General features: G+C 48.2%; 2 protein-coding genes across 6 annotated transcripts in view; one reads left to right on the forward strand and one right to left on the reverse strand.

The window, feature by feature from the left end:
• Positions 1 to 7423, forward strand: part of LOC124063743 (protein NDRG3-like) — a 12119-nt gene extending 4696 nt beyond the window's left edge. For 3 of the 5 annotated variants that reach the window (XM_046397704.1, XM_046397705.1, XM_046397706.1), the window contains exons 6-16: positions 202 to 264; positions 394 to 454; positions 556 to 684; positions 1578 to 1634; positions 2155 to 2258; positions 2454 to 2519; positions 2622 to 2673; positions 2752 to 2799; positions 3165 to 3200; positions 3973 to 4024; positions 5890 to 7423. In XM_046397704.1, coding sequence (XP_046253660.1) covers positions 202 to 264; positions 394 to 454; positions 556 to 684; positions 1578 to 1634; positions 2155 to 2258; positions 2454 to 2519; positions 2622 to 2673; positions 2752 to 2799; positions 3165 to 3200; positions 3973 to 4024; positions 5890 to 6053 — 832 coding nt within the window. In that variant the 3' untranslated portion in view covers positions 6054 to 7423. Of the gene's footprint in view, positions 1 to 201; positions 265 to 393; positions 455 to 555; positions 685 to 1577; positions 1635 to 2154; positions 2259 to 2453; positions 2520 to 2621; positions 2674 to 2751; positions 2800 to 3164; positions 3201 to 3972; positions 4025 to 4335; positions 4848 to 5889 lie in introns of those variants that run through there. The other 2 variants (XM_046397707.1, XM_046397708.1) reach the window with 2 other exon arrangements.
• A 527-nt stretch (positions 7424 to 7950) lies between these two features.
• rfc2 (replication factor C (activator 1) 2) lies at positions 7951 to 11582 on the reverse strand. Its single transcript, XM_046397709.1, has 6 exons — positions 11268 to 11582; positions 10592 to 10697; positions 10417 to 10518; positions 9196 to 9454; positions 8855 to 9115; positions 7951 to 8501 (listed from the first exon to the last, which is right to left on the reverse strand). The coding sequence occupies exons 1-6, from the start codon at positions 11500 to 11502 to the stop codon at positions 8391 to 8393; spliced, it is 1074 nt and encodes a 357-aa protein (XP_046253665.1). The 5' UTR covers positions 11503 to 11582; the 3' UTR covers positions 7951 to 8390.
• Positions 11583 to 12046: the final 464 nt, after the last annotated feature.

Here is a 12046-nt window from a genome sequence, read left to right on the forward strand (position 1 = left end):
CTGAGCTGTCCTCATGAAGTACCTGCTGGGTAAAAATAAGGTTAAAACCTCAGCGAGTGACGGGACAATCAACAAACAAAAATGACTTTCAGTGCGGTTGCTCAGTAGAACAAAGAGCTCCATGAGGTTATGCGTTTCCTCCCAGGTCAAGACTCTCACACTCCACGTGTGTGTCGTGTGTGTGTGTGTGTGTGTGTGTAGGTACCAGTATCCCACCATGGATGAGCTGGCTGAGATGCTGCCGTCTGTATTCACACAGCTTCAGTAAGTCTGCTGTCTGCTTTGCACTGCATGATGGCTGCTTCGTGTAGCGGTTGGTTATTTCAGCCTGGTGTGCCTGCGTGCGTGTGTGTGTGTGCGTGTGTGTGTGTGTGTGTGTGTTGTTGTCGTCAGGGTGAAGAGTGTGATCGGTGTTGGCGTCGGAGCTGGAGCCTACATCCTCACCAAACTGGCTGTGAGTACATCCACTGAAGTGACGAGTTAAAGTGAAGCTCACTGAGCTCAGGGTCACATGACAGGAAGGACCACGTCTGATTGGTTGTTTGAATTCTGCAGAGGCTGCTGGTGATGATGATGAAGCTTGCTGTTGTGTTTCAGCTGAATGAACCCAGTCTGGTGGAGGGTTTGGTTCTGATCAACATCGACCCCTGTGCTAAAGGCTGGATGGACTGGGCTGCATCCAAGGTGTGTGTGTGTGTGTGTGTGTGTGTGCGTCTCTCTCACACACACACAAATGTATTTGTTGATGATCACAATATTGTGAAATGAATCAGAGCAAGAAGGTTCTTTACTGACCATCTGACATAATAACTAGAAGGTCCACTGCGTCTGTCGTCCATCTGTCGTCTGTCGTCCATCTGAGTCTGCGTCTGTTGTCCGTCTGCGTCTGTCGTCTGTCTGCGTCTGTCGTCTGTCTGCGTCCGTCGTCCGTCTGAGTCTGCGTCTGTTGTCCATCTGCGTCTGTCGTCCGTCTGAGTCTGCGTCTGTTGTCCGTCTGCATCTGTCGTCCGTCTGCGTCTGTCGTCTGTCTGCGTCTGTCGTCTGTCGTCTGTCGTCCATCTGTCGTCTGTCGTCCATCTGAGTCTGCGTCTGTTGTCCGTCTGCGTCTGTCGTCTGTCTGCGTCTGTCGTCTGTCTGCGTCTGTCGTCTGTCTGCGTCTGCGTCTGTTGTCTGTCGTCCGTCTGAGTTTGCGTCTGTTGTCCGTCTGCGTCTGTCGTCTGTCGTCCGTCTGAGTCTGCGTCTGTTGTCCGTCTGCGTCTGTCCTCCGTCTGCGTCTGTCGTCCATCTGCGTCTGTCGTCCGTCTGCATCTGTCGTCCGTCTGCGTCTGTCGTCCATCTTCGTCTGTCGTCCGTCTGCATCTGTCGTCCGTCTGCGTCTGTCGTCTGTCGTCCGTCTGAGTCTGCGTCTGTCCTCCGTCTGCGTCTGTTGTCTGTCGTCCGTCTGCGTCTGTCGTCTGTCATCCATCTGCGTCTGTCGTCCATCTGCGTCTGTCATCCGTCTGCGTCTGTTGTCCGTCAGTATCCAATCCATGAAACGTGCAGCAAAATACTGAATGTGATGTTTGTGTTTCCTGCAGCTGAGCGTCTGGACGAGCAACCTGGTGGACGTGATCATGGGACACCACTTCAGCACTGTGAGGACAGACACACAGGAAGACAGACAGACAGGCAGACACACAGGAAGACAGAGAGATGAGCAGGCAGACAGACAGGAAGGAAAACAGAGACAGACAGACACACAGGAAGACAGACAGACACACAGGCAGGCAGGAAGACAGACAGGCAGGCAGAAAGACAGACACACAGGAAGACAGACAGACGGACAGGCAAACACACAAGAAGACAGACAAGCAGGCAGGAAGACAGGTAGGCAGACAGACGGGCAGGCATACAGACAGACAGAAAGGAAAACAGAAAGATAGAGAGACAGGAAGACAGACAGACAGGAAGGAAAACAGAGAGACAGGCAGACAAACAAGAAGACAGACAGACGGGCAGGCAAACAGACAGGAAGACAGACAGGCAGACACACAAGAAGACAGACAGACAGGCAGACAGATGGGCAGACAGATAGACAGGAAGGAAAACAGAAAGACGGACAGGCAGCCTCGTTTACTGGAAGCGCAGCTTCATGTGTGCTCCATGTGTGTGCAGGACGAGCTGACAGAGAATAAGGAGATCGTCCAGACGTACAGACTCCACATCTCTCAGGACATACCGCAGGACAACTTGTCCATGTTCTACTACAGCTATGACAGGTAGGAACTCAGGTGGCTACCTGTCATAGTGCAGTACTTTACCAAGATTACCTCATCGTGTACTGATACTGTTACTGCGAGCAGACTTCTGCAACAGAGAAAAATGAAAAGCAGTCTGCATCCTTCACTTCTGAGTCTGCATCGGCATTTAAGAGTGTGTGTGTGTGTGTGTGTGTGTGTGTGTGTGTGTTTTAGTCGTACTGAGTTGCAGATGGAGCGACCGGTCCCTGGTCTGAACGAGAACACAGTCACCACACTCAGGTATCATTTGTTCTTACTTTCATTTCTCTAACAGTCTAATGCATTGACACGTCCTGTTAACACCTGACTGTGTGTGTGTGTGTGTGTGTGTGTGTGTGTCAGGTGTCCTGCCCTGCTCGTGGTTGGAGACACGTCACCTGCTGTTGATGTTGTGGTGAGTGTCTGCCCCGTTTCCATGACGGCCAGTGTGTGATATGACATTGTTAATACATCGCGTGTGTCTGTCCCACAGGTGGAGTGTAACTCCAGACTGAACCCTACCAAGACCACCCTGCTCAAGGTACCTCTCTGTCTCTCCATGACGTCCGTCCCTTCGTACCTGTCTGTCAGTCTGTCTGTCTCGCAGTTGTTTGGTGATGGAATGTCCTTATCATTTCCTGTTTGGTGCTGATCTGGAGCTGAAGCCCGGTGTCCCTGTTCTATTCAGACCAGTCACTGTGGGTTGAGCCAGTAAATGAACAGTGACTGAGCCGCCCCTCCCAAACCGGTCCAGTCAGACCTCATCCTGAAGTCAGTCCAGTCCTGACTGACATTCTGTAGTTTGTTGTGCTTTAAATTTGCATTGTGGGCCAACCTTAAATCTGAAAATCAGTTTCAGTTACTTGTTCTCACCAGGTGTTGGGTTATTCTTTGTCTCTCCTGCAGATGGCAGACTGTGGAGGACTTCCTCAGGTGGTGCAGGTGAGTGTGAGTCTCTTGCCGTCTCATGTTAAAGGACAACGCCGCACCTGCAGGCACTGGCCGCTGTGCATCGGCCGAGAAAACATTCCAGGTGTGAAATGTTCTCCAGAGTTCAGGTGACGTTGATAAGAAGCTTCGGCAGTTTGCGTCTGACGGATCAGGTGCATCGCAGGCTTTGTTTGTGTCGCTGTCCCTCATCAAGGAGACACGGGACAGACTGTAGGGAAGGACACAGATGTACAGTAACGAGGGACTCTTTTAATCAGCTGACCAGTCGTTTAAAGGTTGCTCATCTCGCTAGTCTCCACCAGAAATACGAGACAGCAGTTAAACCGATTCTTATTGTTACTGAGGAGCCACTTGTGCAGCTCAGCCCGTCTGTGCAGCCTGTCGGTGGCTTTAAGTTCAGGACGCATTTAGACTGCGTCATTTACGCCGACGTGTGTCTGAGGTTACCGAGATGTACGATGAACGCGTTCACGTGGCTCTCATAATGGACACGAGTTCTTACTGAGCACAGTGAGGTTTGACTGCTCTGAGTGTTTTCTTACTTGAGGCCAGTCCAGCAGCGGACTTCCTGTTTAGCCGTCGGGCAGCGTCCCTGTTGTTTTCACACGGAGTTGAGGCTGTAGGGTCTCGGGAGGCTTCACAGGTGGATTAGGAAAGCAAAGACATCTTCAGTGTTGGTCACCTCCAGTTTTAATAATAAAGAATGAAAACTGAAAACGTGCAGTGAGTCAGTCACACTGAGTTTTCTTTTTCCTCCGTGCAGCCTGGAAAACTAGCAGAGGCCTTCAAGTATTTTGTCCAGGGGATGGGCTACAGTGAGTATCTTCACACACACACACACACACACACTCATTGTTCCAACCTGCACACAAATCCTGTGTTCATGTTAATAAAGCACATATGATGCTATTTTGTTTGTTTCGTCTGGTTGTCTTTTCACTCACAGCTGAATTTGGTTGAATTTGCGGTCTTTCGTGTTCCTGCTCTTTCATGTGCAAACCAACCTGAGTTCATTTTGTGTGACAAAAGCGCGTTTTAGTTTCCGCTGTGGTGACTTTTCAGCCATCGCTGTGTTGTTACTTTAGGTTAGTCTTACGAAACCTCGAGTGTTTTTTGTTTCTAACAGATATTTTCCGAAAGGATTAATGAAATGTGTCACGCTGATGAGCGATGAGCAGGATGTGCGGCTCCCCTCAGCTTCATCGTGACTTCCAGCTGCTGCCACGCTCAGTGGGACCCGCGCGAAGGCTCAAAGCGTGGACAAACTCTTTCACAGATTAGATTCCGACTGCAGCACGTTCCTCATCAGGTTAACGACCGCTCACAAGCTAAACCGAAGAGTTCAAAGTGCGCATTTAATAGCTTCAAGTAAAGAAAAAAGAATCAGTGGAGTGTGTGTGTGTGTGTGTGTGTGTGCTTTCACAGTCTGCCTCTTGTTAATAATACACTTATGTGTCAACCCGTCCTCCTTCCTTTCTGCCTCCCTCTTTGTCTTTGTTTCCTTCAGTCCCTCATGTTGCATTAAACCACCTGAGCAGCCAATCAGGTATCAGGATCTCAGCCAGGCTCTTAAACCCTCCTCTCCTCCATGTCCATCTTTGTTTCTTTGGTTACTCTGCACCCTGGTGTGTGTGTGTGTGTGTGTGTGTGTCTGTCTGTCTGTCTGTCTGTCTGTCTGTGTCTCTCTCACTGCATGCTGTTGATCAGCTGATCAGTTTTTTCCCCACATCAGCACACCTGAGCTCCGTTCACACTGCAGACCCACAGGCTGCTGCTCACCTCTGTCCACGCTCGCATCCCATAATAACATGAGCTGAAAGTAGCAACGGAAGACATCATGTGTTTGTGGCCTTTTGTGGCCAGGCGGCGACCAGAAACGCGTCATATATTCACAATCAGATAATGTGTGGCTTTTGAATCCTTAATCTCATGATGTCACGGAAACTCAACCACAAATGAAAATTCAATCATGATCTGCTGACCCCCGTGCTGATGGACAGATAGATAGATAGATAGATAGACAGATAGACAGATAGACAGATAGACAGACAGACAGACAGATAGATAGACAGACAGACAGATAGATAGACAGACAGATAGATAGATAGACAGATAGATAGACAGACAGATAGACAGACAGATAGATAGACAGATAGACAGACAGATAGATAGATGGACAGATAGATGGATATTTCATTGATCCAGAAGGAAATTCAAGGGGTCAGTGAAGTTTTTCATTCTGAAACAGTTTGTTCAGTGGTTCAGCAGGAAGCTGCGATGCTGTTTTACTGTGAAGCTGCAGAAATGTTTTGTGGACTGAGAAAGTTCACTTCCTGTCAGCGTTTTTGGGTGTACTGTTCCTTAATGAATTTCTTGTTGCCTCTGTAGCTTAGCTGTTCCAGTCCATCTGCTGCCTCCTGTGATATGAAAGGTCCTCCAAAGGGTGGACAGTGGAACAGACCTGAAGTCAAATCTGTTTGCTGCTTTCTCTTCTGTCAGTTGTGGTTAAACTTTTGAAAAATGTGTTTTGTCACAGCTTTGTTGCTTTTCACACTGAGCAGAAAACATTTGGGTGTGAACGGATCCTCAGACTCGCCACCATCAGATTTGAATGCGACAATGAGGTCTGTCAGTGAGCCCCACAAACGTTAACCAGCACGTCTCTGTTGCCCCCCTCCAGTGCCCACAGCTGGCATGACCCGGCTGGTTCGCTCCAGGACTCACTCTGCCTCCAGCGTCGGCTCCACAGACGGCGCCCGGAGCCGCAGTGCCGCCAACACACTGCCTGAGGGCGCCGGCAGCCCCGAGCACACAGCAGCACACAGCATCAAGATGACTGCATAGGACTTCCCGTTTCCTCTCTGACTCTCCTCAAACGACGTGGGACTGTCCTCCACGCCGCCGCCTGGCGGTTCTACGATTTAGTTGTACATGTTGCTCCCAGAGAGCTGAAACGGGTCACGTCTTACGTCCCAGTAGAGCTGACTGCCGTCACTGCCCTTAGATGTCTTTAGAGGTGACTGCTGTCTGCGGCAGCCATGTTGGCTCTACTCTCCTGTTGGTCCAAGCCACGCGGTTGCCCTGGTGACTCTGTAGCTGGACTCAGCTCGTTCATATTTACGTAGAGTTGTGTTGTGCTTCTGCAGTGGACAGTTTTGGTCAGACCATGTCTTTACTTCTCCTCGTTTTGTTATCACAGTCTTATGGTGATCTTTATTGTTTAGTGATGACTTGATGGTGCTGTTGGTTTATATGAAGGTCAGCGGTTTTCCTTGTCGTAGATCTCCAGTGACGTTTAGGCAGTATTGAAAGATAAATGAATGTTCGGTGGCCCAGAAACAGTTTTCATTACCAGTCCTGCTGCTTCCTGTCTGGAAGCCTGAGAATACAGGAAAGCAATGAAAACATCCATCAGAACTCACCTGCAGGCTTCTGACTTGTAACCAAACTCCAGGGTTCAGAACAGTGAAACAAAGCGTAGACGGTACATCATGAGAACGTTCCTCTTCTGCCGTCCCTTCGTCGGACTGTTCCCCACCACAGCTTGTCCTCCTGATAAGACGTGTCCCCGAGAAGCCGTGGAGCTCAGCACAAGATGCACCAAAACTTCTAATGCTTATTGTTCAGCAGACCTGATATTTTCTTCTCCAGATGTTAGAACGTCTTTTCTTGGTGTTTTTGAGAAAAACGAAAGCTCAGTTCTGTGACTTGTAACGTTGAAACATGAGATGCACAAGCTGTGTGACTTTGTTCAGTGTTTGTCTCACTCAGACATCACTGAGGTCTCAGTGGATGACAAGTTAAAAAAATCCACTTTGACGTGAACTTCATGTGAATGAGAGGCTGGCAGCTTCTTGCTGGTTTTCCAGACTCTAGTGGATTTAAGAGCTGATAATTTGAGGGTAAAGTTGTTGCTTTCTCCTCCGGCCCCTTTGATGGGGATCCTGAGGTGACCCGCTGACTGCTGCTGTTCCTGATTCTGGACTGTGACTGAGTTGTTGTTCAGACGTGAACCTGCTTGTCGACACCTCGGAGACAGGAAGAAAAACCACACGCGTCCACCGGCTCCTTTGATTGGGTGTAGAATAGGATCAAGTTCCCAAATCAAGAGTGCATGTGGAAAATTCCAAACTAAACTAGGATATAAATTGTTTTTGATGTTGATTATTGATTAGTTTGCATTCTGGTGCGCTTCATCGTGGTGCTGCGACTCTGAATTGATAAACTGCAGTTTAGCTGTTTTTGTCTGCAATGATGTCTACAAGTTGTGCTCTCTGGTGTGGTGCTGCCCCCTGCTGGGGGACTGCAGGAAAGCTCACAGAGGGAATGAAACCTGCTGTTCGGTTAGCAGCCTTCATGCTTGTTAGAAGTTTTTCTGGATGCTGTAACTGCAGTCAGATATTTACTTGTTCTTTATATACTCACTGTAATCCGTTACTGTTCCTTGGTATTTTATTACAACTATTTTGAGATTTGTACTGAAGCATTGGTAGCTGTTCTGTTACTCTGAGGTTTGTTGTTCCTGACTTTTCCTGTAAACAACGTTTGTAATGAAATAAATCTGGTTAACCAAAACGGTGTTTTGACTCAAATGTTCTGCTGTGTTACAGAAGAGTCCACATCGTGTACTTAAGTAAAGTCAGCAGGACCAACAGGCTCATCAGGTTCCTGTAGCTCAAAGTGACCCCTTCAAGTTGCTTTTTTTGGTCCTTCTCACAGATAATACTGAATGTTAAAGACATAATTTCTTATTACTTTTATTTTGGTTGCTGCTTTTTAGCACATTCCATTTATGGACAACACATTATAACAGTAAGGTCAGAAATGTAGTCATTAAGTACATTTGTTGCTGCGTAGGTTCTATATAAAGAACAAACATTGGCTGGTAATTCTAGTTCAAGTATTTTTAATCCCCAGCCATCTGTGTCCGTCCATCTGTGAGTCTTGCTGGGAAGTTTGTCTTAATGTGTCACTTAAATCAGTACATCAACACAAAAGAAAAGGTAACAACAAAAAACAACAAGTTAAAAGGCGACTTATTGTCCTGGTACATAACTTTGTTTCCACAGCCGGACACAATCTGTCAGATGTGATGCGATCACAGCTTTGGATCACCAGCAGTCCACAGTAGGACGCTTCACCGTAGCACACCTCAGCAGAGCCGGTGACTGGGTTCTGGGTTCAGCTGGCAGCAGGGGGCGCCGTCTTGCTGCAGAGTCGACCCAGCAGCCCGGCCATCTGCAGCAGGGAGCCGACGCCTTCAGCCACCCTCATGTGAGTGTAGCCGATTTCCTGGAGGACAGAACCACAACACGACATCGGTTTAGACAGCCAAAGATGAAGACTGGAAACAGTGTCGGTGGTGTGCGTGTCTGAACAGAAGTAGGGTCAGGACGCGGGAGGAGACGGGCAGACCGACTCTGTCCCACCACCATGTCTAACGCCCACTGAGACCCTGAAACTGGAACTTAAATTTCAGTGACTTCAAGAAACTAAACTGTAAAGTGTCGCCAATTCATTTTCTGTGGCTCGTCGATGAATGGGTTTCAGTCCAGTGTGGAGGATTTAAGGGCTTGCCACTAGATGTCACTACATCCTGCACCTTTAATGTCAGCTCTGTGTCAGGGGGCGGGGCTCCGCCTCACCTTGATGAACTCCAGTTTGAGGTACTCGGCCATCTGGTAAGTCTTGCAGACCCTGAAGATGTTCCCGATGATGTCCTCGGGCGAGTAGCCCAGCGCCCACAGCTGCTCCACCACCTTGTAGGCCTCGTCGATGTTCCCGTCCACGCAGTGTCCCAGCATGCTTTTCACCAGCAGCGGGTGAGGCTCGTCACACACTTTGAACACATTCTCGCTGTTGATGTAGCCAAAGCCAGAGTTGGTGGACTGCAGGTTGTTCAGTGCCTGGACACACAAAAACAGAAGTCAGCAAAAAGTGACCGTGCATCTTTTGAGCCAAGTGCTGGACTCCTGACTCCTGACACCTGTCTCATGTCTCCCTGCGCAGTGAAGATGACCGCCTCCAGCCCGTCGTCAGACACCGACAGACGCTCCTTCTCCACCACCTCCTGCAGCCGGGCCAGGATCTGTCCATCCGTCAGTTTGGAGTAACGCAGCACCGCGCAGCGAGACTGGATCGGCTCGATGATCTTATCCGAGGCGTTGCAGGCGAGAGCGAAACGCGTCGTCTTTGAGTAGATCTCCATGATCCTTCTCAACGCTTGCTGAGCTCCGTCCGTCATGCTGGAAGGAGGAGGAAGGACGGAGACGTTCCATATTAACAGCTTCCAGACCAGATCTTTACAATGGAAAACCTTTAGTGTCCCCATAGGTGTCCCCATTTAGTGTCCCCATAGGAGCTGAACAGAAACTACAACTCAGCCTGGACTTGGAATAAATGAAGACAAACTTCATTTGGAAGAACTGATCCGACTTCATATCAGACATTCAAAAACACATTTCATGAAGTATGGATCTTCTTTATGCCTCTGAGGTCACAGTTATTGTGTCCACATGACTGTCTGCTGTCATGTGATTCAGTTCAGGCTGTAGTGGGTGTCATTTTTAACAGCCAAAGCTTCTGCTGAGGTTTTCGAGTGAAGCTTTGAATGTCCGTTATCATGTTTTATGATGTCATCACCCCAAATTTCAAATTGAATGATGCGCTTCATCAGATTAAATTATACTTTCAGCATCCGTGAACGCACAAGGGTCTACATCGAGGTCATCAGGGCGTGCATGCGGAGTCCATGTGAGCGCACTACGCTCAGTCAAGCGTCTGGGCATGTGTGGGACGCGTCCTCCAACAGAACTCCAGAAAGTATAAACCCAACCAGTATGAGTCAGTGGTGTCCACGTCTGTCCGTGTACGCGTCCGTCTGTCTGAGTCTATTAGGCCTTTAAGACGTCAGTGTGGAAGTAAATGTACAGTCTAGATTAGAGTTTGTCAGTAAATGAAGGCTTCGCAGTGATGATAGGTGCCTTTTCCGACTTTAGCAGTCTGAAAAGGTTTTCACGAGAAATAAGAAACCAAAATTAGACAAATTCAAATTAATTTTTGTGTAACAGAACTTTTCCGTCTTATCTTTTTGGTGGCCTGTCAGATTTATCTCCAACAGCCAGGCTGATGGAGAATTCTGTAATGTTAAAGACAAAGTGATGCAGTTTGATAGTGAAGCTCCCTGGTGATTCGTGGATTGTCTCACCTGTCGGCTTCGTCCAGGATGATGATCTTGTGTCGTCCTTTGGGCAGTGTGACTTTCTGCTGAGCAAACATCTTGATCTTGTTCCTCACCACATCGATTCCCCTGCAGACACAACAGCAACATTCACCGTCCACTCTCACAACATCCATCACGTTATTTCCGGTCGGAGTCTCACCTGTCGTTCGAAGCATTGAGCTCCAGCACAGCGTCTTTCATGGACGCTCCCAGCAGAGCGCGTGCCAAACACAAGATGCTGGTGGTCTTTCCTGTCCCTGGAGGACCTGGATCACACACACGTGTCACATGCGATTCTTTTTCAGACTGTTAAACCTCAGCTGATACACGAGAGTTGACCTGATCCGGTCCACTGCAAGGTTGCATGTTGGCAACAACGATTTTACAGTCAGCGACTGTCCAGGATGTGCTAATAATCAGAGCTGGTACCAGTCTTCACGTACAGTAACGTAATGATTTACTGATTAGTCCACGAACAGACAGTCGTTCATCGTTCAAGGGATTTCTGAGAGTAATTTTGTGACAGCAGGCGGAGCTTCGAGCCCGGACTCCGCTTTGGACAAAAGCCGCTGTATAAACGCAGACCAATTAGAAGGTGACAGTGGACAGTGTTTGGGACTAGCGGACAGTGACGGATTAACTGAACAATTTCTTTACTTTTGACTGTTGAATGTTTGGAGACCAGGACCTGCCGCAGCTCCATACGGTAATTATGCAGATACTCTGTGGTGTCAAGGCAAACCACTTTAATCTACAGCCTAGCAGCTGTCCGAAGAAGAAAAAAACATTAACAATAATTTCCGGTCCTTTCTCCCCTCGTGTTTGTCCACGCTCACCTGCGATGATGATGTTGGGGACGTTTCCCTCTCTGGCGAACACCTCCAGCCGGCTCACGGTCTCCTCGTTCCCCACGATCTCGTTCAGCTTCAGAGGACGGTACTTCTCCACCCAGGGCAGCTCGTATGTACCACCGGAGCTTCTGGTGGAGGTCTCTCCGGCTTCACTGTCCACCTTATGTTCGCTTTCTGACGGTTTCCTCTCAATTTCAGCCTCCGCCATCTCCACGTCCATGATGAACACTCTTTCTATCCCCGCTGTCCGTCAGCCCGCGAACAGCAGCGGAAGTTTTCCCTCCTTGACAACCACGTGACAGTAAAGTGGCGTCTCATTGGGCTAGCGTTTATTGGTGATGGCGCTGATTGGCCGACAGCTACTCACTAAAAACTCGCGATATTTACATCTATAGTAGTTACAAAAGACGCCATAAACAAAACAAATAACAAAACATTCTTAAACACACATTCAGTATGTGTTTTAAATGAGAAATTCTTAAGTGGTTCCGAATTAGTAGAGAATGACTTGTGAATGACTAGTTCAAATGACTAAATGATAAGTAATAGTGAAAAGAGAATGTATTCCCCTCTGCTTTGTCAATATGTCAAAAATATATCATAAATAAATACATAATTAAATATACTGTGATGTGAACAGCTATAAACAGGCCATAATAAACATGTATCATGAGACGTAAACAGGTTGCTAACAGGAACCAGGTAAGTATGCAGGTGATGCCAATGCAGTAGAAGTTAAGTCTACAAGTACAAGTATGGCAGTA

The sequence above is a fragment of the Scatophagus argus genome, chromosome 8 (genome assembly GCF_020382885.2).
Source record: "Scatophagus argus isolate fScaArg1 chromosome 8, fScaArg1.pri, whole genome shotgun sequence".
Lineage (NCBI taxonomy): Eukaryota > Metazoa > Chordata > Actinopteri > Scatophagidae > Scatophagus > Scatophagus argus.

What these genes read in the sequence shown, in the direction of transcription:
- rfc2 (XM_046397709.1), bottom strand. Translation starts at nt 11,502, where the DNA reads ATGGACGTGGAGATGGCGGAGGCTGAAATTGAGAGGAAACCGTCAGAA. An exon ending in CCCCAACATCATCATCGCAG is followed by an intron (nt 10,698 to 11,267) that starts GTGAGCGTGGAC and finishes TGTGTGATCCAG; the next exon opens with GTCCTCCAGGGACAGGAAAG. An exon ending in CGCAGGGAGACATGAGACAG is followed by an intron (nt 9,116 to 9,195) that starts GTGTCAGGAGTC and finishes TTGTGTGTCCAG; the next exon opens with GCACTGAACAACCTGCAGTC.